We start from the raw sequence: 26,035 nt of genomic DNA on the forward strand, positions 1-26,035 counted from the left end.
TTGTTAATGAGTACAGTGGGAAGAACTAGACAGCATCATCGGAACGGTTTAACAGGGTCTAAATGCAAGATGCCTATTTACAATCGTTAACGCTAACGTTATGTATGAATATCATATCCTAACGATAGATTTATCGATATATGTCATTGGCATACAATTTGTCTGTTTACTATTAGCATTAACGATTACAATAAAACTCCATAGCTAAAGCCTCAAGCCGCACACGCACCCGCGATTACACCTTACAAGTCCACACTCAACGTAACACATATCATCAGCTGTATAAAGTCCACAGTTGAACATAGGCCTCCCTTAAGATTTCCACACGGACCTACATAACATATGTTAACGATAATTAATATTGTTTGGGGAAGTAAAAAACTCCATAGATCGTCTGACATTTTATTAACAACTAAAACTAACAAATGCATTATAATTAACAATAATTTTAACACTTATATAAGCACGAGCGAAATCAGTTTGCCAACCACAAAGGCACGTAGTCAAAAAACGATTGACCTCCCCTAACAACCACTCCTACGCTGAATGTGAGTTATGTTCAAGCCGTCTTCACGTTGTGTACGGCCTTGTGTTCCGCGAGGCGCGTCCACTTTTCGCTCACATGCCACAACCACTGCGCCAGCTCGAAATTATACGCTTCTTTGGACGGCTCCACTTTCTTCATATCTCTGTAAATATGACATTAAAGCAATGTTACTTCAAAGTAACTGTGCCAATAAATTGAATTACTAATGGATAGATAAGTAATCGCAATTTTTTTCGCCGTATGTTAATTACTATGTATTTTTTACCTATGAGGGAATCACTACCAATGCAAAATGAACTGTATGGTAATCATCTCTCGTCAGTCGACATTGTATTAGACCCCATTCCACTTACCATCAGGTACAGTGGGGTCACTTTGCTTTGCATAGTTAAATTATCGCAATGTGAAGAAGTGGGAACCTCGAAATAATATCGCTTCATCTCTTTCTTTCGCACGCATCATATCTCGATGACGTCACGTGCGCGTATTGCGGCTCTTTTCTTTTCTTGTTTCTTGACACTAACCCCTTCTACCGACATTCAAAGACTTATAACATGTAATTTTTTTTTCGGATTTTAATCATTATTTCTGTGTTGGAATTAATTGTCAATTTACACAAAATAGTCCCCGGCGCAGTTATCAAGCTTCGGATCCAGTGCCGCATGGACGATGACCTGCGCGCCGGTCTTGGCATTCTTCATCACCGGCCAGAACAGCGGATAGATGAAGAACCGGGTGAAGCTCTTCATCATCGACATGTGCCGGGTGATGTTCGTGTCCGTTAGACCGGGGTCTACCACCGCCACGCTTACACCGCTACCTGGGAAATATAGAAGTGTGTTAGCAATTATTTTTTTTATAATGCCAGTATACTGCCGTGCTTAGCGCAAGGGGTATGTCAGGGAAACCTTATTTCGAGACAAATGAAGTTTTGTAAATATAGTTTTATATGTAAAACTGAGATATAGGAACTCTTTTAATGTTTTTTAACAAGTTCTAAACAAGGTACCGTTATTTAGGTACGTTCATTGAATGGGCATTTCTTTAAGCTATGTAAAGACATAAAAATCCAGATTTTGTTTTTTTTGAGATACCGCTTAGCATGGTAATATAGGCAGAAGAGTTAGCGGCCCGCTTGATGGTAAGCAGCTACCTTAGCTCATGGATAGGGCGATGCCAGGGACACAGATAAGCCGCTGTCTACCGTAGGGACACTACTCTTCAGCATTGTGCAGGGGAGGGGAAAGAGTCCGCAAAAACGGTTGTGGTGGACGGTTAAAGACTTGTTTCCACAGGAATCTGGAGACTTTTTAATGAAATAAAGAGGGCCACCTTTTATTGGCATGTAATGTCTGATTGAAATGTGTACTTGATGTGCCGATATGCCCTTTCGCACCAAATTATTATTATTGCAAATTGCGAGTGCACTAGTATCTTTGTCTCACCTTTTGAACCAAGTTCTAGAGCCTATATAAAATTAGAACAGCAGGTGTTACCGAGTAGCCGACGCGAGAGTTCCGTCGCGAACAGCACGTTGGCGAGCTTGCTCTGGCTGTAGGCGGTGGCCGCGTCGTACTTCTGGCTGAGGTTGAGGTCCTGCTGGTGCACGCGGCCGCGCCGGTGAGCCGCGCAGGACACCACCACCACGCGGCTCGGCGCTGACGACTACGGAAGTAACATGACGATAAAGTATATGGAAGGTTGAAGGGGGCCAAGTATTTGCCTCGCTGAGGATATTGATCTCAGGAGGATGTGCCTTAAATTCTTCATTAGCACAGAAGTAGACAAGGAAGTGACACAAACAGAAATAATTGAACGTATTCAATTTAAACCACGTTAAGTTCAATAACACCAGTTTTGTTCTCATCATCATTATCAGCCGCAAGATGTCCACTGCCGAACATGGGTTCTCCCAAATATTTTCAGATCGACCCATTGAAAGTGGCCCGTATCCATCATTCTCCTGCGACAATTTTTTATGTCATCTGTCCACTTCATAAGTGGACGTGCGACGCTGAGTGTGCCAGTTCGTGGCCTCTCCACTCCAGAACCTTCTTGCCCCATCGGCCATCAGTTCTGCAGCTATGCGCCCTGCCTACTGCTAGTTCTACTTGCTAATCTGATAGGCATAAGGTTTTTTTAGTTAACCTTTTTTGTTCAGCTATTATTGTGACTAAATACGTACCCAGACCCTCATATTCAAGAGATCTATTGGTGAACCATCAATCACACTACTCACCTTTGGAGGTGGGGGGCAGACGTATCAAATAGCGGAACCCCCCCGCCACCTCTGACCAATATACTAGAAGAACATAAATGTGATACTGTCATTCATTCCTCTTATTTTGATAACACAAAGTCTCCGGGAGTCGAATTATTTAACAAGAAAAAGAACTACTCACCTTGAGAGTGTCAAGCAGCAGGTTGGTGAGCAGAAAGTGTCCTAGATGGTTGACACCCAGTTGGGTCTCGAACCCGTCCTTGGTGACTCCCTGCGGCGGTTCCATCACCGCAGCGTTGTTGACCAGCACGTGCACATGCGGCTCCTCTTGCTTGAACCTGTATTAAATATTCAATGGCTTAGAAATCATGCCTAAAGTTTAAGGTATAATAAGTATGATATGGTAATGAAATACTTGGCCGTGGTAGACTTGTCAAGAGATCCAGGAGTGGGAGAATTAAAGGTTCCATCCCCCCGCCCTACTTTCTAAATCGGGTTTTAAACCTGATTGTGTTTCTTTCTTGTATTCAACTACGTTTATCACATGCCGTTTTGCCGGTACGCGGTCTCTATTAAAAAAGAAACCTGCCGTACTAATTATGCAACTGGCTGTATCTACACGTACAATCGGACAAGTTGGTGCTAGTACACTTCCAAACACATTTTGCTTGACCGGTCTAATGTCCCGAGATATTTAGACACGCCCCTGTCTCATATTTCACCAATTACGACAGTTTTGGAGATGTGCGAAAGGAACAGCAGATAACTATTATTGTTTACTTTAGTTGTATTTTACTGATTGACGACGCGCACGCAACTATTGAGTACCAGTAGTATTTTGCTCACAATTATTTTTTCGTTTACGGACACCGATATCTTGCCACTACGTAGACTTATGTTCGTTTACTGGACTCTTAATTACTTAGTCGCCGACCCGTCATGTGACTACTGCACCATGGATTATATATTCCGGGAATTAAATATTACAGTAAGTAAATCAGTCATACTATACTATATAATATTTTAATATTAATTTTAACTAGTGGACGTTAATATGCGTGGGAAAAATATCGTCAGGGCAGAGAACTAATAATTAAAATTTTGCAGTTTTGAGAAAATCGCGGTTTATGGCTTTTTTTTAATTATTGGTCATCATAATTAATTATATTTAAAGCCAACATAGACCACCTTTTTAAGCTCTTTTAAATATAATTATAATATTATTGAGTTTTGATGAATACTTATTCCTTTAATTGTGTAAAACAGACTTCAATATGCTACTTATTATATTTTATATTAATCCTTAAGTTATCCTATCTATAGTAGGGTCAAATATCATTAGTCATTGTGTGTTTTTTGCCAAAAATTAACATAGTGCTATTGATCATACTTGTAGTAATCTATGTAGTATGTTATTTAAGTTGCTTTACGAATAATCAAATGTCAAAATATTGAAAAGAAATATAATTTGAAAACTTAAAAGTACTCAATGCAAAAATAAACTACTTCGACGGGTATACTCACTATACTTATAGGTGTTACCTATCTTTTCTTGATCTCAGTTAAAAATTCAGAGTTTTCGATATTGAAACAGCAGTAGCATTAAGCGTAACTTTTACCGTCAACTTTTAATAGTAAACTCTAATTTAATGTTGGGAATATATTAAGACAGGCCGGTAAGCCTTTTAGTCCAGTCAATAAGCTCAAAAAGGTGTCAATTTATTTATTATAAAGATCTAAAAATATGAGTGATAGCTCATTCGATTTGGATAACATGACGTCTAGAAAAATAATCTTTAGTGTTCATTGGCACTTAAAAAATACAATTGTTATTAAGAGGATAAAGAGGTTCTTCGATAACTTAAAAAATAAGAAATAAGGAGGAAATTTCCAATTTAAATCCTCCTTATTTAAGAAATAAGGAGGAAATTTCCAATTTAAAGAAGAAGACGCCCGAAATTCTATCTCCTTTATTAATAATTTTTATTTAATGCCAAAAATATAGACGAGTATAAATAATTTATGGATAGGCGATAATTTGTTTTTATTACAGTAATATTGCATAGCCAACATTTTTATTGCTGCACATGTGCAGTTTAAAAAGTGTAAAGATTTCACATAAAAAGGGTCTTTGTTAGAGGACGACATTTTTTATGTTTTTGATAACACCGGTTCCATGTCGACGCCTTTATCGGAAAGCGGCGTCCATTGTTTATTGAATTTAGACGAGTTTAAAGATTTTTAAGTAGTGGTAATATGATTTCTTACTAGAGTAATTAACTATGTCGGCGCGTTTGTAAGATCCGCTTATAGACGTTTAAGTCCCACCCAGTTTAACCCAGAGGTTTCTGTTATTATTGTTTCTTTTACAACTACATAATATGTAGCACTGAATTAAAGTAGAATTACAATCCGATTTAATGCAAATTTGGGATTTTTATCTCAATAAAATGTGTGCAATTATGGAAAACAGAGCTGATTTTTTACTTAATTTGGATTATTTCGTACTTGACCCACGTATTTTGTGTCGGCCGCACTGGCGTTCTGCTCCCATATAAATTTTATTATTTTGGCACTGTAGTCATTACGTTAAAATATTATTAGAATAATAGATTTTAGTAATTAATATATAATTTAATTGTATTACAGAGAACCACTGTCCCTCGATGTATACACTAGGATGCGGATGAGAGCTTCATCGCCAACCGATCCAGAGCGCACACTCTACTCAACCTGCCTGCTGAGCGTATCAAACTTGTAATGAATACAATTAAATCATATCACTGAAGTAACAAAAAAATGTGTTTTATTTACATAGACTTTCTACGAAATTTCATTTTACATGTTTATCTCATTATTTATTGGTGTTGCAAATATATTATCTACTATATTCGATTTTAACTTTTGATAATTATATATCGTAGCGATATGTGCGTGAGCCTCATCGACTGGTTCACAAAACGAGCCTATTGAAATAAATCATTTTATTTGAAAGATTTGATTGTGAGATTTAAAAAAAATATTTACTTTAAATATTACACTTAAAATGAACTCTGCAAATATAAACGTTATTACATTTGGAAGGCATCCCGAAAAAAGTTAAGTAATCTCTGAAAATAATTACTTACTGCAAATATTTTTTTTCAAATTTTCTTATTTTTAAAATTTTTCCCTTTATATCCGTAAATGATAATAATAACACTTACTTATGTAAAAAAACAGGTAGTTATATCTTTTGACGAATCGTGAAATTATTTGTATGAATTACTCAGCCATGACTTTTCTTTCTTATTTTTCTTATCAATGAAGGGTCTAAAATTATTATTTAATGACTCCAAGTTACTAATTTTTGGCACATTATTATTCAATAAGTTTGAGGTTGGTTGGAATTTATTCGAAACATAAAACCAGCGCCCATACAAAAAACGGACATGTCCTTTAAAAGTAAATAAAATGTTCAAAAAAGCTTAAAAACAATTGAGAAAAAATATAATAATTTCTAATAATGAAACGAATAACAATAATTTATGATTATGTGAATGATTTAACGAATTAAATAAACTGAACTGTTTAAGTAATTTATATAATTCAAAATTCAATCATAATATGCAGCTATTAAATCGGTAAAAAATCAATAACTGTAAGTTGATTATAGACTTTGGGTTTTAACTCAGCGAAAACTAAATAATTGGCTAAAGAAAGTAACTAAAATTTACAAACTGGACATGTGCAGCAATAAAATGTTAGCCTTGCAAATACTACTGTAATAAGAATTCAAATCTACGCCTACACTTATAATCTTTAAATGCCTCTAAATTCAATAGCATAACAATCGACTCAGTTTAACGATAAATGCGTCCACGTAAGACCGGTGTCAATACAAACATTGATAAAAATGCGCTCTTTAACAAACCATTTTTATGTGATATATTTATTCTTTTCAAACAACATCTGCAGCAATAAAAATGTTGGCCTTTCAATATTACTCTAATAAAAGCATATTACCACCTACACATAAAATCTTTAAACTCGCCTCAAATTCAATAAATAATAATCGCTGCATATCGATAAATAGTCCAATTAACTACTTCAAAAGGTGTTAAATAGTTCAAATTAGGATGAAAAAAGGTATTTCGTTATTAACTCAAAAACTATTCATATTTAAGATAAAAAAGATCATTAAGAGGAAATAAAAAAACAATATCTCCAAGAAGCTAATAATTTTAGGTCAATTATTTTAACTTTAATGTTAATACATAATATTTGTAAATACAGAGATTGGAATAAAATGTTATCGTCTAAGTTTTTGAAATAAAATAAAATAACAATTCAAATAATGAAATCTATTAACTATGATTTATTATTATAATATGAATTATTGAACGAATTGAATAAACTGAACAGTTTAAATTTTTACGATTCAAAATTCAATCATATTATGCAGCCATTGAATTTATTTAATAAATTAATTATAGACTATGGGTTTAAAGAGACCGAAAACTAAAAAAACGGCTTAAAAAAGTAGCTAATCATAATTTACTAACAAAATATAGTTGTGACAAATATGGCGGAAATTGCTTTAAAATGATTATTTTTTTAATACAACATAAAGTTTGGTTTGTTAAAAGTTAAAAAGAAGGTAATCAGGCATATAATATGATATCAAATAATTAACATAATGTCGTTTCTTATTTATTAAAAAATAATGCCAAAAAATTTAACAATATAAACACTGTAAATCGCGATTGTCTCCAAACTATAAAACTTTTGTTATTACGTTCCTTACGCCGACGATATGCATCTTACAAGTATAGGAATTATCGTCATAGCATAGACGTGCGCGCATCAATTTTAATTTCGTTTTCTATTATACACTCAGCAGCGGTTCGGTAGTGTTACGTAACGTCATTGCAGGTAGCCAGCAGACTTACGACTGATATCGATCTATGCAATCGATCCCAAACCCCGCCTCCCAAACGTAGTAAAACAAATTTGCCAAGTTATTTTGACCCTTAGGGTGGTCGACCGCCAACTTTGCTGATTGTACCTCACAAATAAAAACAGGCCGGCATAATTGTGTAGACTGGCGAGGGACAGTGTGTGGGTTTCAACGAGAATTTATTTCGATTCTACTCCGCTTAGTATCAGGTGCAGTGGGGTCATTGTGATATTTTTATTTTTACGTTTTTGGAAAACAAACAGTACAATTATACTTATGCCATTAATGAAATTAAAACTAATACATATACCAATAAAGTTTTCACCGATAAATATTTATAAAAAATGCGTAATATCAAATTAGGCGCAAAATAGTACAAAGGTAAAACAAGAAGTGACATTGAAATTATGTACAATGCAATATATATATATATATTTTTATATATAAGTTTAACAAAGTATAATCGCAGTTGATACCTGTGTACGAACTCGGCGATGGACTGCGTGCTGGCGAGGTCGCAGGGTCGGCAGTACACATACTTGTTGCGCGTCTCCAGCACGATGTCGCGCCGCTCCGTCTCGCACTTCTCCATGTTGCGGCACGCCATGAACACCTGGTGATGGATCCACGTTAGTAAGAACCAAGTTCGACCGCCGTGGTGAAGTCTCGAATTCTATTCCCAGGCTATAAGAATATCACTGGAGGAGTTCTCTCATATCTGAAAATCCACCTGGGTTGGTTGGTACCAACCACTGCAATGTCTTTTTTGCCGCCAAGCAGCAGTGTGTAGTCATCGTTGTGTTCCGGTTTGAAGGACATTGTAGTCAGTGTAACTACTGGACATAATAAGACATCATCGTAGGATGACGAGCGCTGTGGAATACCAAACAATATTTTGTAATTCAAGTTGTTGGATAGTGTTTCTACTGTTTGTGGGCGGTCTTAAAACAGGTCGATTACAGCTCAAAGTGTAGAATGGTGAAGGATAAAAAAAGCTTACTCCTTTTAAATGCGACCTTTCAATTATCAGCTGTTTATATGTGGTATGACATATATGTATATCTATCTGCCTATCGCTGAAAAGGGTAAGGCGTGATGCTATGTTTTAGTGTAAATTAGGTATAAATAGTTTACAGTTAACATATTCTATATGGCTTTGTATTGGCCCAAATTATCATCAAGTGATTACAGTAAGGCCCTGTGTTTACAAACGTTACTTACATAAGTATATCGCAATGTTATGATAATAAGTCTGTTTCTCAGTGCTTTCGACCTTAACCTAGACATACGGACGATTAACTGATATTAAGAGTCAGCTTTACTTCAGTTGGCTGTCAGGTAAGCAAAGCTGAACAAGCCTAAAGAAAACAAAATTGTCGGTACTATGACTTTGGGCGCACTGTGCGTTATATTGTTAGCAACCAGTAGCGAAGTATCAATATAACGTGATACCTGTCAGCTTCCTTTTATATAAAACTAGATGACCCGGTGAACTTCGTATCACCTACATACATTTATTATTATTAATTATTGTGAAACATAATTTTGCCATACAATACGTATGTTATCATTATCTGTCTCTCGCTAGTCGAGAGTACGGTTTGCACGTGAAGTAGCTCGTCGCACATTTGATTAACTTCGACGATCTAAGTCATCCTCTCCGTGGCATTTTGCGACAATAACATTAAATAAAGTTCTCGCGCACTGGCAAATTGATGATAGATTTTAATTATAGTCTTGAAATTTATTTATTTATTTTCTATTTTTGAGAACCAACTGACACTTTTACACTTTATTTATTTCTAAAATGTTTTGTATTTGAAAAAAATAAACCAAAGAAATCGGACCTCATATTACAACTATGAAACAGACAAATTTCTGAACGCACCTATATATGTGACAACCAGGCCAATTCTTTATTTCTAAAAGACAAAAGACATCAAATGTTTCATGGCTAGAAACATTTTGTATTGAAAACTTAGATTGTCGTTTTTAGTATTTTCCGTTATTTATTATTTATGTTTGTCACCGTTTAACCCATCCCTGGACTTCCATAAATAATTCAAAACCAAAATTACCCAAATCTATCCAGCCGTTCTTGAGTTTTAGCGAGACTAACGAACAGCAATTGATTTTTATATATATAGATTTGTTTAGGATCTAATTATTATTAGAACGATTTAAAGAAACCTTTCGAAAAATTTCACCTGTTGCCATTGTTAGGAATACGTGGGGGTGACCATTCAATGCAACACGGAGTTACATAGCTTGTTTATTGTACACGACGGTTGTACATGGTGTCCTGAGTCTAGCGCAATTGACTCTTATATTCTACACATACAGGTAAACTACACCGGTACAGTAGTACAACCGCTACAGCATTAAGTGGCGCAGGGTCCATAGGTATAACTCGATTCTTGCCGACTTCCCTTTCGTAGTCTATATAAAATCTATTAAAACGATTTTCAAACCGCATTTTTACATATTATTAGTACCTGTTGTGTCAGTTCCGGAAAATTTCTCCTTGCGCCACTGTTAGCAAGAATCACAAAAACTTATTAATACCTTAGCTCCCCTGCGCGCGAAGTCCCAAGCGGCCTCCCTGCCGATGCCACTGGTGGCGCCAGTCACTATCACCGTCTTGTTATCGGCTTGCACTTCCTTGTCAAACGGTGGGCCTCCATACATGTCCCTGAAATACCGTCAGGTCAGCATTTTGGAATTGCTGACGTCTGTGGGCGACGGTGACCGCCATTTTCAAAAAACATTCCCAAACGTTTTTTTGCGATCTATATCAAAAATCGACCAATCAGAACAAAGGGTTTGTTGTCCTACAAATGAGTTATTTTGATTGGTTCTTTCTCGGAATCGGATTGAAGATTGAGATTGGGATCGTTTATTGAAACCGGCTGTTAGACATTCGGTCGATAGCTCGTCTGCGAAAACATGAAAAAAGCAGACAGAATTGGGATTTCTTTTCTCTATCCAAGAATGATATTATTTTTTCTATACTTTCAGGGCGGTGTCTGGTTTTCCATGATTTAACAAACAGCAATGCAAATACTTAACGAGTTTGTCCATAATTTTATTATGTGTAGTCAACAAACTTAGGGAGACCTAAAGAGATAATGGGATGTAGCATTCTAGGTTTATTAATGGCAGAATACATTACTTAAATATGCAGACCGCGCCGGCAGTGGCGGCCACGGCGCTGATCAAGGCCACAGGCGTGCTGGGCACCCACATTTTAACCTGCAAACAAATACGATAGGTAAATAACTTTCCTTTCCTACCTATTAAGGCCCCCAGCAAATTGCGCACTAACCGTATTTTTAGAAACTATTTGTTCGAAATTAATAATACATATTAAATATCATATTTCTGCAATTTTATTTTTAATTGCTATATTTTTTTATAATGAAGATATTGTTTCATTACTTTATTAATAAAATCTAACTAAAAAACCGTGCATTTTCTATTAAGTACACGTCATTTTAATTTGTAAACATCACTATTAGATAGACTATATATATTAGATACACTATAAGGAATATTTTGGTAGGTTACAATTTGCAAAACACCTAAAATTGATTTCATAAAGAAATTATTTGTAAATCTCTGCATATTCGCGCCCGTAGTTCGCCTGCCACAAGTATGGGACAAATTACTCAAGGCCGTTTGCTAGAGGAGGGGCCTTAAGAGCGTTTACGTGCCGCGCGTGAAGTCAACTATAGGTAATTCTTCGCAAAATTTACTCACACAGAGCCGTTGCGTAGCTGTGTGCGTAGAGTTAGCGCGTCGGCTATCTTTATAGTCAGACCAACCAATTTTGATCTTTTCGCTTTAATTATCTAATTGGAATGTAACTTATGATTTATGAATTTATGATAAATGAAGAATTCTATTATTAAATATATAAGAATTCATCATGAAATAGTTTATATGTATCATTTTGTAATTATAAAAAAAATAAACATTTTTAACAAATTTTAACGGCAATTTTACAAATTGTTTTTTTCACTTTTTAAATGCAAATGCATTTGCATTTAGAAAGTACCCTTTAGTAAAGTGGAGCTCATCATGAAGCCGAAAGATAGGCACCAGAACTCCGTAATCAGACAATAAATCAGGAAAATTACTGTGCTACGATGTTTATAATGGACCACATAATTACTCCATAGATCTGCAGTTTTTAATATTTAGCGTATTGAAAGTTTAAATTAAGTCATTAGAAATTACATATTGGAATTTATATTTTGAGTCAGAAGGTGTATGTAATGGGATGTCATTTTTAGGTGTATAACTAAAAAGTGAGAAATAAAAGACTTCTTTTTTCGGAAGTTGGTTATATTTTTTGGATAGTGTTTTTTTTAATAGGTATTGCTATATATCATATCAGAAACGTAAAACGAGTTTTGAAATGTGCGTTTAGTCCATTGAAATGTTACAATTTAAGGACCGAATATTGCATTTCTTGGAGGACACAATTTTATTTTTGGGCCATGTGTGGGGGGTCAATAGAAGCTTAACCTCAAGTTTGTGGGGTCGCCACCCTTGTCCTCCGGCCGCCATCTTGGAAAAAGGGGTGAAAACACTTTTTTCGCGATATCTCGGAAACTATACGTCTTACAAAATTTTTGTAAAGCCATACTTAATTTGTAGCAAATTGTTTTGCCTGCAAATATGTTTTTTTTTCTCCTTTATCCCCAAATGGTAACTCATACCTTTTCTACCTGCATAACATTCGATAAGTTAAATTTGGTAAGTTCTATGGCAAAGAAAAGATTTAGGAATAAATAAGTAAAGTTGTACGAATTTAACAAAAAAATTGTAATAATATATTTACAAAAAAAAAAAAATCAAAAATAAGTTAAACATTTTGTTTCGACCGGATTCTCATGAGCATTGACGAACCCGGTAAACTTTGGAGCGCTGTAACAGCGTTTTAAATGAATGAAATAAGAAAAAATATAGGGAACAATTTTCCTCAAAAGATCATTTACAAGTTAGTTTGAGGTAATTTTTGTAAAATGTAAAAAAAAAGTTATAGAGCAAAAAAGAAAACTTTTATAAACATTTTCTCACATTTTTGCTTATAACTTCTTTAATTTTTAATTTAGGGCAAAAAGTTATATAAACATATTTGTAGGCAAAACAATTTGCTACAAATTATGACTTTACAAAATTTATGTAAGACGCATAGTTTCTGAGATATCGCAAAAAAGTGTTTTCACCCCTTTTTCCATGATGGCGGCCAGGGGACAAGGGGGCGACCTCACAAACTTGAGATTAAGCTTCTATTGACCCCCGACACATGTTCTAAAAATAAAATTGGGTCCTCTAAAAATACAAAGCTCATGTAACATTTCAATGGGCTAATTGTTTTTAGCTTAAGGTTCAATTTTTTCCTTCGAGTAACTATGCTCAAGTGTTTAATGAGTAAAAAAAGCAACAACCATACTACAGACGCATGTTATAACATTAGTACATCAATCTTTTAGCTTTTGCTTTAGCCGAAGTTTCAGCGTTGTTACGTTTCCTTTTCTTGCCTAGAAATAGCTTTACTTCCCATTGTGTCTGAAACATAATAATATAATAATAATTTATAGTAACTACTAAAATTATTGTCAATCATTAAAGAAAAAAATATTTTACTTACTAAAGTACTAAGATGTGGCAATCATGGATATTTTGGCCTTTAAAATTTAATATGACGAAATTTTAAAGGCCGAAATATCCATGATTATTAATTATTTTTACATTTTTCTTTCAACTGCGAGAACTAATCACTAACTAGACGTGAATTTAAATTCTTTACTTGCCAATACTTGTTTAGTTACCCAGATTAAAGCCGAAACAAAATGTATGAAAATGGACCTTGAGCTACCACCTTAATAATACCAAAGTATTATTAGGTGAAGTTATTCTGTTTTACATTGTTTCGTTCCACGAATCCACTTCTAGGTATTCTAAGTATGACATGGGACGTTTTCTTTAAAAGTGTACATAGTGAAAAATGTGATGCCAATATTTTAGGTCTTAACCCTTTTCTTGACAATGTATCTCGTCAGATACTGTCAACTTTAAAAAATCCTTGTCTCGAAAATAAAGTGAATGAAACGAAACCTCACATAACAATTTATATTTTGCATGATTCCAAACGATTTTTTATCTAGCATGATGATGTTGGTTGTACCGTTAAATTTTGAATCCAAAAACTGTTTACCGAATTGACACGATCCCATGCAAGGAGGTAAGAATATTGTTATTTTTTTTTATTCTATGCGGATATTTATGGAGTACGATCTTTTTTATATTCTCTACGAAGTAAACATGTGTATCAAGTGTGTTTTCACACCATATGTTGATTACTGTATATATAAACGAATCTTGTTTTTGCATGTATCTCAAGGTGCACACCACCAAGTTATAACAGAATTAGATGTTGCATGTTATGTATCTCATGGTGCACATTGCCATATATAGGGCAATTCATGAATTAGCTTTGCACGTGTCTTCGCATGCATTGACGATGAGTTATTGCTGTAAAAAAAGTAGTTTATAGTCTTGCTCATTTTTCTAAACGTTTGCTCAATGGTCGTTTTAATCATATTTGTGTGAATACTAGAAGTGCAACTACCGGGCCCCTATTTTTGCAAGGAAGATTATAACAGGCCTGTGTCTATGCTTAATGTTGGTGGTGAAAGCATATTTTCTTCGCAGAATACCATGAAACAAGCGACGTGGCGAGGGTACCGAGCGAAATTCCTTTTTGCTTTAGTACCTAAGTCCGCCCGAAAATCAGACTTAGATGAGATTTCAGATTCAGATAGCGAAATAGACCCTGTCTCCATAGCATTTCGGAGAGTTATTCACCGTTTAATCTGCCTTTGTTACTGTCGTCGTTTGAAAACCTTAATTTATTGTCCGATGTAGAAATTACGCCCCGTCAAGCAGCAGTAACTGGGTCTCCACTTTTGCCATCGCCAATGATTCAACAGCCGTCACTAATTGTTACACAGCCATCGACATCCGTTTTATTTCCGTGCATTATATATGTGTAAATATAGCCTCTTCACATACACCAAACTTATCATAATCTGTAGCGTCGTCTTTTCGATCTAAACGACTAAGGCTTGTAATTACACGCCCAAAGCCTATACGCTAAAACCTCTTATAATTAACGTAGACGAACAAAAGCTTTCAACACTGTGCAGGTATATTTGACAAAAAGTTTTCAGAAAAAGCACCCAAAACCCCATTAGAATATTTGAAATGCTTTTATACCTATGATATCTTGGGTATGATATCTGTTCAAACCAATTTATATTAAGGCACAAAAAGGAGACCTCATTAGAGAAATTAGACGCGACAGGGCCTACTCCAGGTAAAACAATTAAAGCCCCTGTTATACCACACCTTGTGTCAGATTGGACATTTCCCAATATTCAGTACCAAGAGGGGGTGCAAGTTATGCATTAAAGGACAAACCACTGTTATGTGTTCAAAATGCCGCCTAAAACTTTGTCTTCTGCCCAATAGAAACAGCTTTTTATTTTTTCAAACCGGACCTGAATAGATGTATGTTTAAGTTTGCTTTTTTTTTTTATTATGATTATAATTGTTGTTTAAGTAATTTGTTGTATTTATTTTATTTGAGCATTGTATCCTCTCGGATACATTGGCTTATATGGGGAAAAGTACAGAAACTTGGCAATGTATCTCGTGGGATACATTGTATATCTCCAAAACTAGATACCCAGGATTTTTTTTTCCATTTTTTATATCATTAATATTTATGCTCAAAACAGAATTAAACAAAAAAGAAGATTTTCCATAGATTTTTTTTCTTGCCAAGAAAAGGGTTAAGAAGTAAATTTTGAGAATGATTACAAATAATGTACACATTAAAGTTAAAGAAAAAGTAATATGCAATAGGATAAATATTGTTATTATGGAAAACAAAGAATAAAATATTGCAGTTAGGCGAAAAGAAAATCCATTCCGTGACCAAAACCTATCTGTCCTAAAATATAATTAAACGAATCAATTTTCTTCATAATAGTTTTAATGAATCAATCAATATATAAATAACAAACGGCAACAAAAATAAATCATATGTAACTCTAAAATATGATAATCTAATAATTTTTCTCTCCATTACGTTACTCTTTGGAAAAAATACTACGCATTTATTTACTTATTTTTAACTATGGCACTTAAATGAAATCGTCTTTATGTAAACTAATACAAAATTTAGAATGACAGTAAAATCAAACATAACATAATGTGTTAAATTAGTATATATACTGGAAATGAAAATATATCTGTGTATCTCCACACGGGACAGTTACGGCAAGGATTGACATAGTAACGGAATAGAATTGTTAAGGCCATTACACAATGTATTAATTTGTATGATAATTAAAAAGAATTTTTTTATGTTTAATATGATTTATACCCAGATTATCAACTTATGGCACTGAAAGCATCTCAATGTTTGCCGGCAAACATGACAGCTACATGACATTACGCGTGTCACGGAAAAATAACCTTATTATGTAGTATATTAGGTTATATTCCCGTGACACAAGTAAATGTCAATGTAGCTGTCATGTCACGTCACCAGAAATTAAATATTTAATCAGCCTTCATGCTGTCTGCGCTTGTTAGTTTAAGGTGGTAGCTCAAGGTCCATTTTCATACATTTTGTTTCGGCTTTAATCTGGGTAACTAAACAAGTATTGGCAAGTAAAGAATTTAAATTCACGTCTAGTTAGTGATTAGTTCTCGCAGTTGAAAGAAAAATGTAAAAATAATTGATAATCATGGATATTTCTGCCTTTAAAATTTCGTCATATTAAATTTTAAAGGCCGAAATATCCATGATTATTAATTATTTTACGTTTTTCTTCAACTGCGAGAACTAATCACTAACTAGACGTGAATTTAAATTCTTTACTTGCCAATACTTGTTTAGTTACCCAGATTAAAGCCGAAACAAAATGTATGAAAATGGACCTCGAGCTACCACCTTAATTGCTGTTATATGGTTTTATAAAATACTTTCATAGTGAACAGAAAATGAATAGCCAATGATAATTAATTATATGATTATAATTACGGTTACAGAACAAGTGATTAGAACAAAATTAATTAATATGATTGATAGTAAAGTTGTTTTGTGAATATATTTAATATAGAAAAAATTGCACATACACTAAGAGCAATATTCACACTCATCTTCAGGGAGATGATTATATACAGCGTATATCATACAATAATTGCACCAAAAAGGAGCAAAATTTAACAGATCCTTTACTTTTTTATGATCATTTATAATAAAATGTTGTGGTTTATTAGTATTCAAGTTAGTAGGATATCCACACCCAAAGCACTTTTTAGCGAGGTAAAAATGAGTGATAAGCCATGGCCATTGCAGTTGTCTGAGTAGTATAAAATCATACTTGGTTAAAAAACCATCAACATCAAGGTAAGCTACCATTTTTATCGGGCACCTCCTGCAAATTAAAGTCTTTTTACAGCAATACTATTCATAGGCAAAAACTTATAATAATAAGTTAATAATAATACTATAAGTCTACCCACGACAACAAATAAATTTCACGAAGAAAAATGTAGTCTCGCGAAAAAATCGTACTCCTCAAACAAAATGGGTAGCTATAACATACATATTGTACATTCTGATTTTCAATTCCATTCCGCTACTTTATTGTTCCACTACTACGTTACCCCCACTTTAGTTTCGGAATGGAGGTAACCGAAATCGCATTGTGTGGACGATTTACTCAATAACTTTTGATTTAGACTACAGTATAACATTTCTCACTTCAAATTATATACCCATTAATATAGTTCACATTATAACCATACTAAAACAACTATTGTAAAAACTTACCTTTTATTAGGTTTCGGAACACGGAGACGTTGTAGAGGAATCTCGAAGACGCGTCCATCTACCTTGATTACAAAGTGGAAATGGACGACATTGTGACTGTCATTAAGTTTGATGTTTACCTTTAGTATTGTCAAATCAAAATTAAATACTCAAAATAGTAGTTATCTTCATCCCTTTTCGCGACGTCACGGTTTCGGAATGGAGTTTTCCACCTTGCTTAATTTTATGACTTTGATATTTTAATTTATTTTTAGCAACTTTGGGCACTGTTAAAGGAACAATATTCATAGAATTCATAAAAGGGTTTAATATCTTCGCGGGAAAAATAAATTAGAGCTTATCTTTCAAAAATTATCACAAAAAATGTCGTGTGTACTTTCGATATCTCGGTGGGACGCGAAAAAAAAAACGATAACTTTACTGGTATTAATTTATTAAACTAATTGTAAAACTAATTTTAAACAAGATTGATTGTATTATATAATAATACAATAATTTAAAGTATCAAATCTAAATAATTATTATATTTATCTTGGCTTATAGTAGACTTTTTCATTTTTAAAGTTGTAGGACAGGGAGAAAATGCAATGTACATTTTTTAAGAAAATGGCCCACATATATTTTTCCCGAAACGGTAGGCGTAGGTGCTATCGGGTGTGTGCAGTGTGCATCTATGTGTGCATCGTCCAATGAGAGGGCGAGCCTATCGCCATATCGGGCTCAAGTTCCAGACTCCGTTCTGATACTGAGTAGAAAAACCCAATATTACTTTTCCCGTCTCGGGATCTCAGACCGTCTCATGCAAAACAACATCGAGACAGTCAATAAGATTCAATATATACACGAAGCAAAGAAAACACCAAGTAATCTGTTTATATTTTATTATTTTCTTTATGACATTACATTTTCGAGTGTATATCTAATAAGTGTAGTTAATACGTATGTTACAGTGCTGCAAACTTAACACCCAATATTTATACTGTTTAACGTTTTATTATTATAACAATTAGGTTCAAACTAGACACGTGACAGATTCAAACTGATGTCAACAATAGCGTATACTAGAAAGCTGGAATTAGTATCATCAAAATCTTAGCAGGTGATCGGTTGAATAAAAATTGCAGTTCTGGGCGTCTACCTTCAGATTTCCACAGACTAAAATCACTTTTTCTACCTTCTTAATAGTAATTTCTGTATCCGCCACTGGACATATCAAACATTTTGCTACAAATTTTCAGAATATAATTAACAAATCATAAACATTAGTTTATTCAGAAAATAATTTTCATATAGATGCTAATCAAAATGTATTTACAAGTCCTTATGTTTCCAGTATACATTCCGCAATCCGTTTGAATCTGTCACAATATCTGGGTCTATTTAACATCTATTTCAGTCTGACTGAGCGGAAGATGTAACATGACTATAATAATCTAAGGCTATTACAAATACACGCGACATTCGCCGCCATTATGGATATAAATATACACAGCACGACATCCTTCGAGTATGCAACCACGCAAAGTTGTCCATTAGCAAAGTTCTGCTTGACAATTAATTGCGAAAATAATCCTGGGTGCTGTATTTGGTAATAGGCCGTATAGGCCGCACTCTACAGGCGACAGCGGCCTAATTGCAATAGGTGACCTTTTTTAGATAGGCATCCGCACGCACTGCTTTCAGGGCGGCATAAACAGAATGATCTTTGCTTAAGAAAAGTAATATTAATATTAAAAAACAGTTTTGTAGACCTAATTAATGATAAAAAAAGCCTACACAATATTTCACTATGCGCACGGGCAGCTAATGTCGCGTATATCAAATAGCCTTTATTACATATCTCATGAATTGACTCTTCGGAGTTTTTACAGAGACGGATTACATATTTTTTAGGTGGTACATTACCCAGTCCCGAATTCAGGTGGTTTACTAAAATGACCCCCCCTCCGACATCCGTCCCCGCTGAATTGCTATTTTGGGCAGTGTGTGAAGTATTTTACAATATGCAGACATTAAACAAACTGGTCTGTAGTTTCAGGATTTTTATCCTGGCATGGTAAATTTTCTCAAGAACCTAAGTACATATAGTCCAAAATCCCGTAAACAGACGTAATGGTTATCGACAATCAAGAGAATGGCAGCGGCCGGTTTTAATAAATTACCTAATAAAAATATAAATATACAATTCTTAATTACAGGAATAAAATTTGACATGAAACACTTATACACCACTGAAACCTTAGTATATTTAACGGCTGCAAATTAAAATACTGCTATAGTTCACATTTATATAAGAATTGGAAAGACAGGCATAGCCTCGACGGTAAAAAATCAGTCCTGCAATATTCTGGTTCGCTTGCCATACATTTGTAAGAGATTAGATAAAATTACCTGCCAGTCGTCGTTGTTTGGACCAACTTTGAATAGTTGTGATGCAACTATGGCGAACGCCTAGCATTGGTCGAGATTTAAATTCCTTTACACAAATATTAAATTTTGAGATTATTGCTCCGAATAAAACATATTACATTATTTATTTAAAAAATTATATATTTTTTTTAATATAGTTATATTTCTGACATGCTATCATAAAAAATGCAACGTTAATAAACTAAGAATAAAATGAATCAGCCATAAATAAAAAAAAAAAATTATGAAGAAATTATTAATCAACTTTAGAGTCAAAACACATTAACCAGTGCGATGATGTAACGCAAAATCAGCTGACGTAGCGTCGCGTCGCTTTGTAGCGCGTCCGAGATTAACTTAAGTATGAAAATGTTGGAGAAATAGACATTAGTATCACAAAACAGCAGCGCATTATCACTAATAAAATTAAAGCAATGTTATACAAGCTATGCATACAACAATCAAATATAGCTAATACAACATAATATCTAATATCCTTTTCGAACATAAATAAACATTTTTAAATTTAACTAAATCCTATATTTCAAACACGGCGCGGATAATACTCGGAATTTGTAAAAATGTTTTCATTTTCATTCAATTTATATTTGATTCACCGTTACGTTCCAAAAATAATAATATTAATAAATAGAAAAAATGCTTAGATCACTTTGTACAACTGAAGATCGTAGTTAAAAACGTTTTAAATTTTCTTATAGTTACTCTCAATAATACTTTTTGGTTCCTGCGTACAGATTCGTACTAGGGTTACGTATTGGTGGGTCAATATAGATAATATTTACATTGCAAATATATCACTAAATACTCGTATTTGTGACATTATATCATATTCGTGTTTATATTACATAGATTTTAGAATTACGTGTAAAAAATAAGCGGTTACTATACCTACGAATTTCGAAGTTATTTCTACAAGGCCATAAGGTTACATTATGAGTGCTGGTTTGAAAGTATGATATTTAGGTGAACATCAATGATTTAACTAAGTTGTTTGGTCATCTTTACACCTAATATACGACTCTATGTATTTCGATGAATCCCATGCATTTAGTCGTAACTAAAACAGTATGATCTTATAGAAAACTTGTTCTAATACTATACTTTTAGTAAATTTAAAAAATCAACTACCTATGCTTTTAAATAATATATAATCCAAAAACATCATTGAAAAATGTTTATAAATTTACCAAAAGCATAATGTTCATTAAATCATAAGAAAAGGTCTCTTGTAAAATCATATCTCTATGATATACGACTGAATGCGTGGAAGCCATCGATTTATAGTAATATACAATTTTCTATCAGTGACGTAGCAAATGCCTAAGTAATTTTCTAATTACAACAATAGCAAAAAGTAGTGTAGCATACAACAAATTCTAACAGGGTAATTGCTATCGTTGTATACGATAAAGCGAGGTAACCAAATGCTACACATAATATCTTTGTTTTAAATGTTAATGGTGCCATTCGCTACATCACTGCACTATATTAACTAGTGTAGTTGCCACAGCCAGATTTGATAAATGAATTTCTTACAAATATCCTTCTCATATTTAAGTTCCATTGATAATGATTAATAGCTAAGAAATTTTTAACACAAATATTCAGTACGTAACGAAATATACTTTTCCGAAAATTTATTTAAAAATGTATGCATGGAAATAGGCAATATTCCAGACTATTAGATAACGAAAGTAAAGGAAAACTATACAATTTGCAATCTATACTAAAACTGTTCACAACATTCATAAACTGACAATGTTTGACAATATGAACTAATTTGATAGTGGAAGTTGCTGAGTAAACTAAGAAACTTGGTAGACCTGTCAGACTAACGGCTAAATATAGTACAGCAACCACTTCCTCAACAACCTTATAACAAACCTTCGCATGTGCTCACTAATATTTCTACTATACTGTAACATCTAAAAAGGTTTTGTGTAAATAATCACCTAGGAAACAAATTAAAAAAATAACAAGGGATGAATTACTTATAGCACCCTTATTTAACGTCACATTACATCTACTTAAGCATAACCTTATAAAGATAAAAACAAAACACCATAAGATCTGTACATGTTAGTGTAACGGCAAGAACTTATTTATATTTAAATCCTTAATACAACTTACATTATGTTGTGAGATTTAAAAATGTTTATGTACATTACATTTATAATTGCTCCCTTAGGTTAATATCTACAGGGTTGTGATATTACTGTTTATAAAAATTATATCTTAATATAAGGAATAATGTAATACTTATGAGGATACTTTGATTTATTGTAGCACATGAAGCGTGTATATTGTATAAGGAAATAAAAAAATAGAATAAGTAATAATATATGTAAATGCATTGCTTTTACATAATATAAATAAAATAACTTTCTGTGGATATTTTTGATGAATCTAAACTCTAGGAAATAGTAAATACTTAATATGGAGTTATGATTAAATGTAAAACATTTTAAATGCATTAATCATGTTATATTGCTAAATCAAAACCAAAAAAAGAACGAATTCATAATATTATATGACCCCCCAATTATTATCCTGCATCCACACCTGTTTTTTTAAATTAAAATTTCAAATTGTCAAATTTTCAATTTCAAAACAGTTATTTTATTTAGTATTTTTATTTAGTCATTTATTTTGTCAAACAGAAAATCTTGATGGGAAATTTCCTTTTTATGGGCTCTTGCAGATGTAATCTATAATGAAAAAAATTTAATTATAGGAAGGTTTTCAAGTGTGCAACTTCCTAAAGAAGTTAAAACCACCTGCCATATAAAAGCATATTTCTTTTTTGTAAATAAATAACTCTGGCTAGAAATAATAGAGATTGAGAAGCTCTTCAACTAATTATATTTCTAAATAAATATTTAATAGGCATTATATTTATAATAAAATGTCTGGCATCAAATTTTATTCTCAGCAAAATATTATTCTTGTTAATTTAAAAAAAATATCAATTAGATTAAATAAAATTCTACAAGGAATCAAAGTACACCAAATGTAATAAAATGTGCAGTAAAAAATGTGACGTGTCCTTACACACTAAATACTCTATGTTAACTAGTAAAGCGTAAATTTATTATTGTATCATATTGAAGCTCTGTCCGAGGTGTATCAACTACTCCTACACCGTGCCTCCTGCCGATGGACTGCCGAGCTCAACTCTTATCATACAGATATGACTTCATTTGACTAGTAATGTTGTAACCACAAGGGTGGATTAGCTTTTGTTCAAGGTTGTCGTGCTTTTGGACTTGGTGTCGTGCGGAGGGAGGGGTCGCGCGATTCCGACCCTCACCACGCCCCTCGGGGCACCTTTTAGAGCTTGAACAGCTTGATCTAATGTGGCATTTTTAATACTAGCTCCGTTAACTGACACTACTCTATCTCCTGGGGATATTTCACCATTCCTTTCAGCTACCCCTCCAGGGACTAAACTTCTAACTACTATGACTGTTCCGTGGGGATCAACAGGATCCTGATAGTCAAGTATAGAGAAACCCAGGCCCTGGTCCCCCTTCACAAGCTCCACTATCTCTTCCTTGTCCTGCCACATGGCCAAACCAGTTACACACTCTAGAGAACGCGACTTTTTGGACTGATCTGAATGATTGGTCAGGGTCGCAGTGCTAGATGTGTTTATAGAGGTATCTGACTGTGCCTTGACTAGTGTTGTCAGGTTGTTGAGGCTACCGGATATAATTTTCCTGGCTTCAAAACCTTCTCGATCTGGTGCTAAATTAACCACAGGTCGAGGGCCACTCTCTGTGCTGCTTCGAGCACAGACTAAACGCACTCTGTTTGGAAGATGCTTTAGTATGTTTACAACTTCAGTGTGTGTTAGACCATGAAGTCTAAATTCGTTGGCTTCTAACAACTCATCCCCTGCAGTCAGGGTACCCTGCAGGCCTACAGGACCATCAGGAAGGACTGACCTGATGTAATGATGAGGTCTGACTTCTTGCCCACCTTCTACATCAACTGTACCTTCAAGACTGATCCCCAAACCTTCCAATCTGTTAACTTCAGCAATAATTATCTCCTTATCAGGACCAAGTTCTCCTTTCCACTTGCTCTTAACCTCCTCTTCATCAACTGCTAAAATTTCATCAAATCTTTCGTCTAATTCTTTTTGAGTTGGCTCGTGGTAATCCCCAACTTCTAACACACTAGAATCAATAGTAGTGTTAGATTCTGGTTCAGGTTCTATTTCTGAGGTACTATTTTCAGCTTGGGAAGGCACTGGGAACCAGGATAAAGTAGTAGCTGATGGAGAAGGTGATGTTGGACGCTCGTCGTTAAATATAGCTAGCTGGAGATGCTCATACTTGGGACCTCTCAGGTATCTCTCTAAAACTAAATGGACTGATATACCAGTGTTCCTCAAGATCTCAACTGCCTGAGGATTGCTCTTGTCTGCTAAAGACACACCGTCCACCTCAATGATCCTGTCGTTGAGTTTGATCTGACCACTCTGTTCTGCACTGCTGCCTTCTATAATACTTTTCACAAAGATTCCGGAAAGTTCCTCTTTTTCACACACATATCCCGCTACTGTGATGCCAAGTCCATACACATTCTTGTTCAAATCCACATGCACAATTTCGATTTCAGGAAGGCTGGGCAACTCTACTGGGACTGTTATAGTGATGGTGGGAGAGATCGCATCTGATATGATGGGGTGGTCCGGTATCTGCTGAGGGTTGTCTCCAATGACGCTCACCGCTGCAGCGACTAGACTATTTTCAGTGTCACCATTCTGTCCATTAATATAGTCACCATAGCACTGAGACAAGTCGTAAACTGCGCCGTAGCCGGTTTCGATGAGGTGGCGATCGAGTAGTTCAGGGTCGGCGAGGATCTTGGTAGGCACGAGCGCCGTGCCTGGGATGGGTGCGCGCAACGCCGCTGCGGGGTCCGCAGGCCGCGCCACTAACAGGCGCACCGCTGGGCCGGCCTGTCGCAGCACCGCCGCAACCTGCTCCGAGGTGAAGCCGCGCAGGTTCACTGAGCCCACCTGCAGCACATGATCGCCGCTCTGAAGCCGTCCGTCCTTGTCCGCCGCGCCGCCGGGCAGCACGTACTTTATCACTACGCCCGTGCTCCTGCCGCCGACTAGGTTGAATCCGAGGCCGTTGCCGTCGTTGGTGAGCTCGACCACTTCCACTTGCGCCCACTCGGTACTCAGCACCATCGCGCTCCGTCTCACCATCACCGCACACCACACACCGTTCGATGTTACGTGACGGACATCGCCGCGCCGCTTAGGTTATAGGTCCCCGGTAACCACATCGCTACACGCACACTGCCGCAATCAATACCAAAAATCACGCCCGATCGTAAATAACAAAGCGCGCACTCGGTAACGTATAAAAATTGAAAAATTAGTTATAAAAATGACATTTACATACTTGCTGAAAAGGAGACTGATAATGTGGCCAGCCGCTGGAGAACGTGTCCGTCGAGTAAATTGAAAAACTACTTTATTACCACGCTAAATGTCAAACTAATAATAACGCGATTTTATATTTTAAAACAGCATTATGAATTTTTACTTTGTCTATATTACATAATTATTTTAATCTCAAATACCTAATTAAAGTATATAGGTAGATCATAATATTTGAATATGAAACATAAATATAGAATATAGTAAGTATGTAGATATTCTGATGTAGTCGGTGACAAAAAATTCAAAATTATTCTCCATGCGTTTTAACATTATTAGATTACTTATATTCGGCGAATACTAAATTTTTTTAACATCAGTTACGTAGCAGGTCTATCCGTATTTTAATTGTGATAAGCCTATTTATAAAATTAGTGATGAGAATTGGAACGCTTTCCGTAGGACCGCGCATTTCTTTTAATAACAACCGCTAGACCTTTCGTTTGTGGTTAGCAGTGAATCAATAATTTTCCTGTCTTTTGGTTTATAAACAGCGGGAATAATAAATAACATCAGGT

General features: G+C 34.8%; 2 protein-coding genes across 3 annotated transcripts; both read right to left on the bottom strand.

Moving 5' to 3' along the window:
- Nucleotides 1-386: 386 nt before the first annotated feature.
- LOC115449539 (retinol dehydrogenase 13) lies at nt 387-25,576 on the bottom strand. Of its 2 annotated transcripts, none has more exons than XM_030177392.2 (8): nt 25,480-25,576; nt 10,880-10,959; nt 10,273-10,399; nt 8,184-8,320; nt 2,950-3,106; nt 2,044-2,212; nt 1,163-1,367; nt 387-689 (listed from the first exon to the last, which is right to left on the bottom strand). In XM_030177392.2, exons 2-8 carry the CDS (start codon nt 10,951-10,953, stop codon nt 560-562), a joined length of 999 nt encoding a protein of 332 aa, XP_030033252.1. In that variant the 5' UTR covers nt 10,954-10,959; nt 25,480-25,576; the 3' UTR covers nt 387-559. The 2 variants fall into 2 exon arrangements, with proteins under 2 accessions (XP_030033252.1, XP_030033259.1); XM_030177399.1 differs by lacking the exon at nt 25,480-25,576 and adding an exon at nt 17,627-17,699.
- LOC115449529 (patj homolog) lies at nt 18,491-25,473 on the bottom strand. The gene has a single exon (XM_030177379.2). The coding sequence runs from the start codon at nt 25,278-25,280 to the stop codon at nt 23,289-23,291; it is 1,992 nt and encodes a 663-aa protein (XP_030033239.1). The 5' UTR covers nt 25,281-25,473; the 3' UTR covers nt 18,491-23,288.
- Nucleotides 25,577-26,035: the final 459 nt, after the last annotated feature.

The sequence above is a fragment of the Manduca sexta genome, chromosome 13 (genome assembly GCF_014839805.1).
Source record: "Manduca sexta isolate Smith_Timp_Sample1 chromosome 13, JHU_Msex_v1.0, whole genome shotgun sequence".
NCBI lineage: Eukaryota > Metazoa > Arthropoda > Insecta > Lepidoptera > Sphingidae > Manduca > Manduca sexta.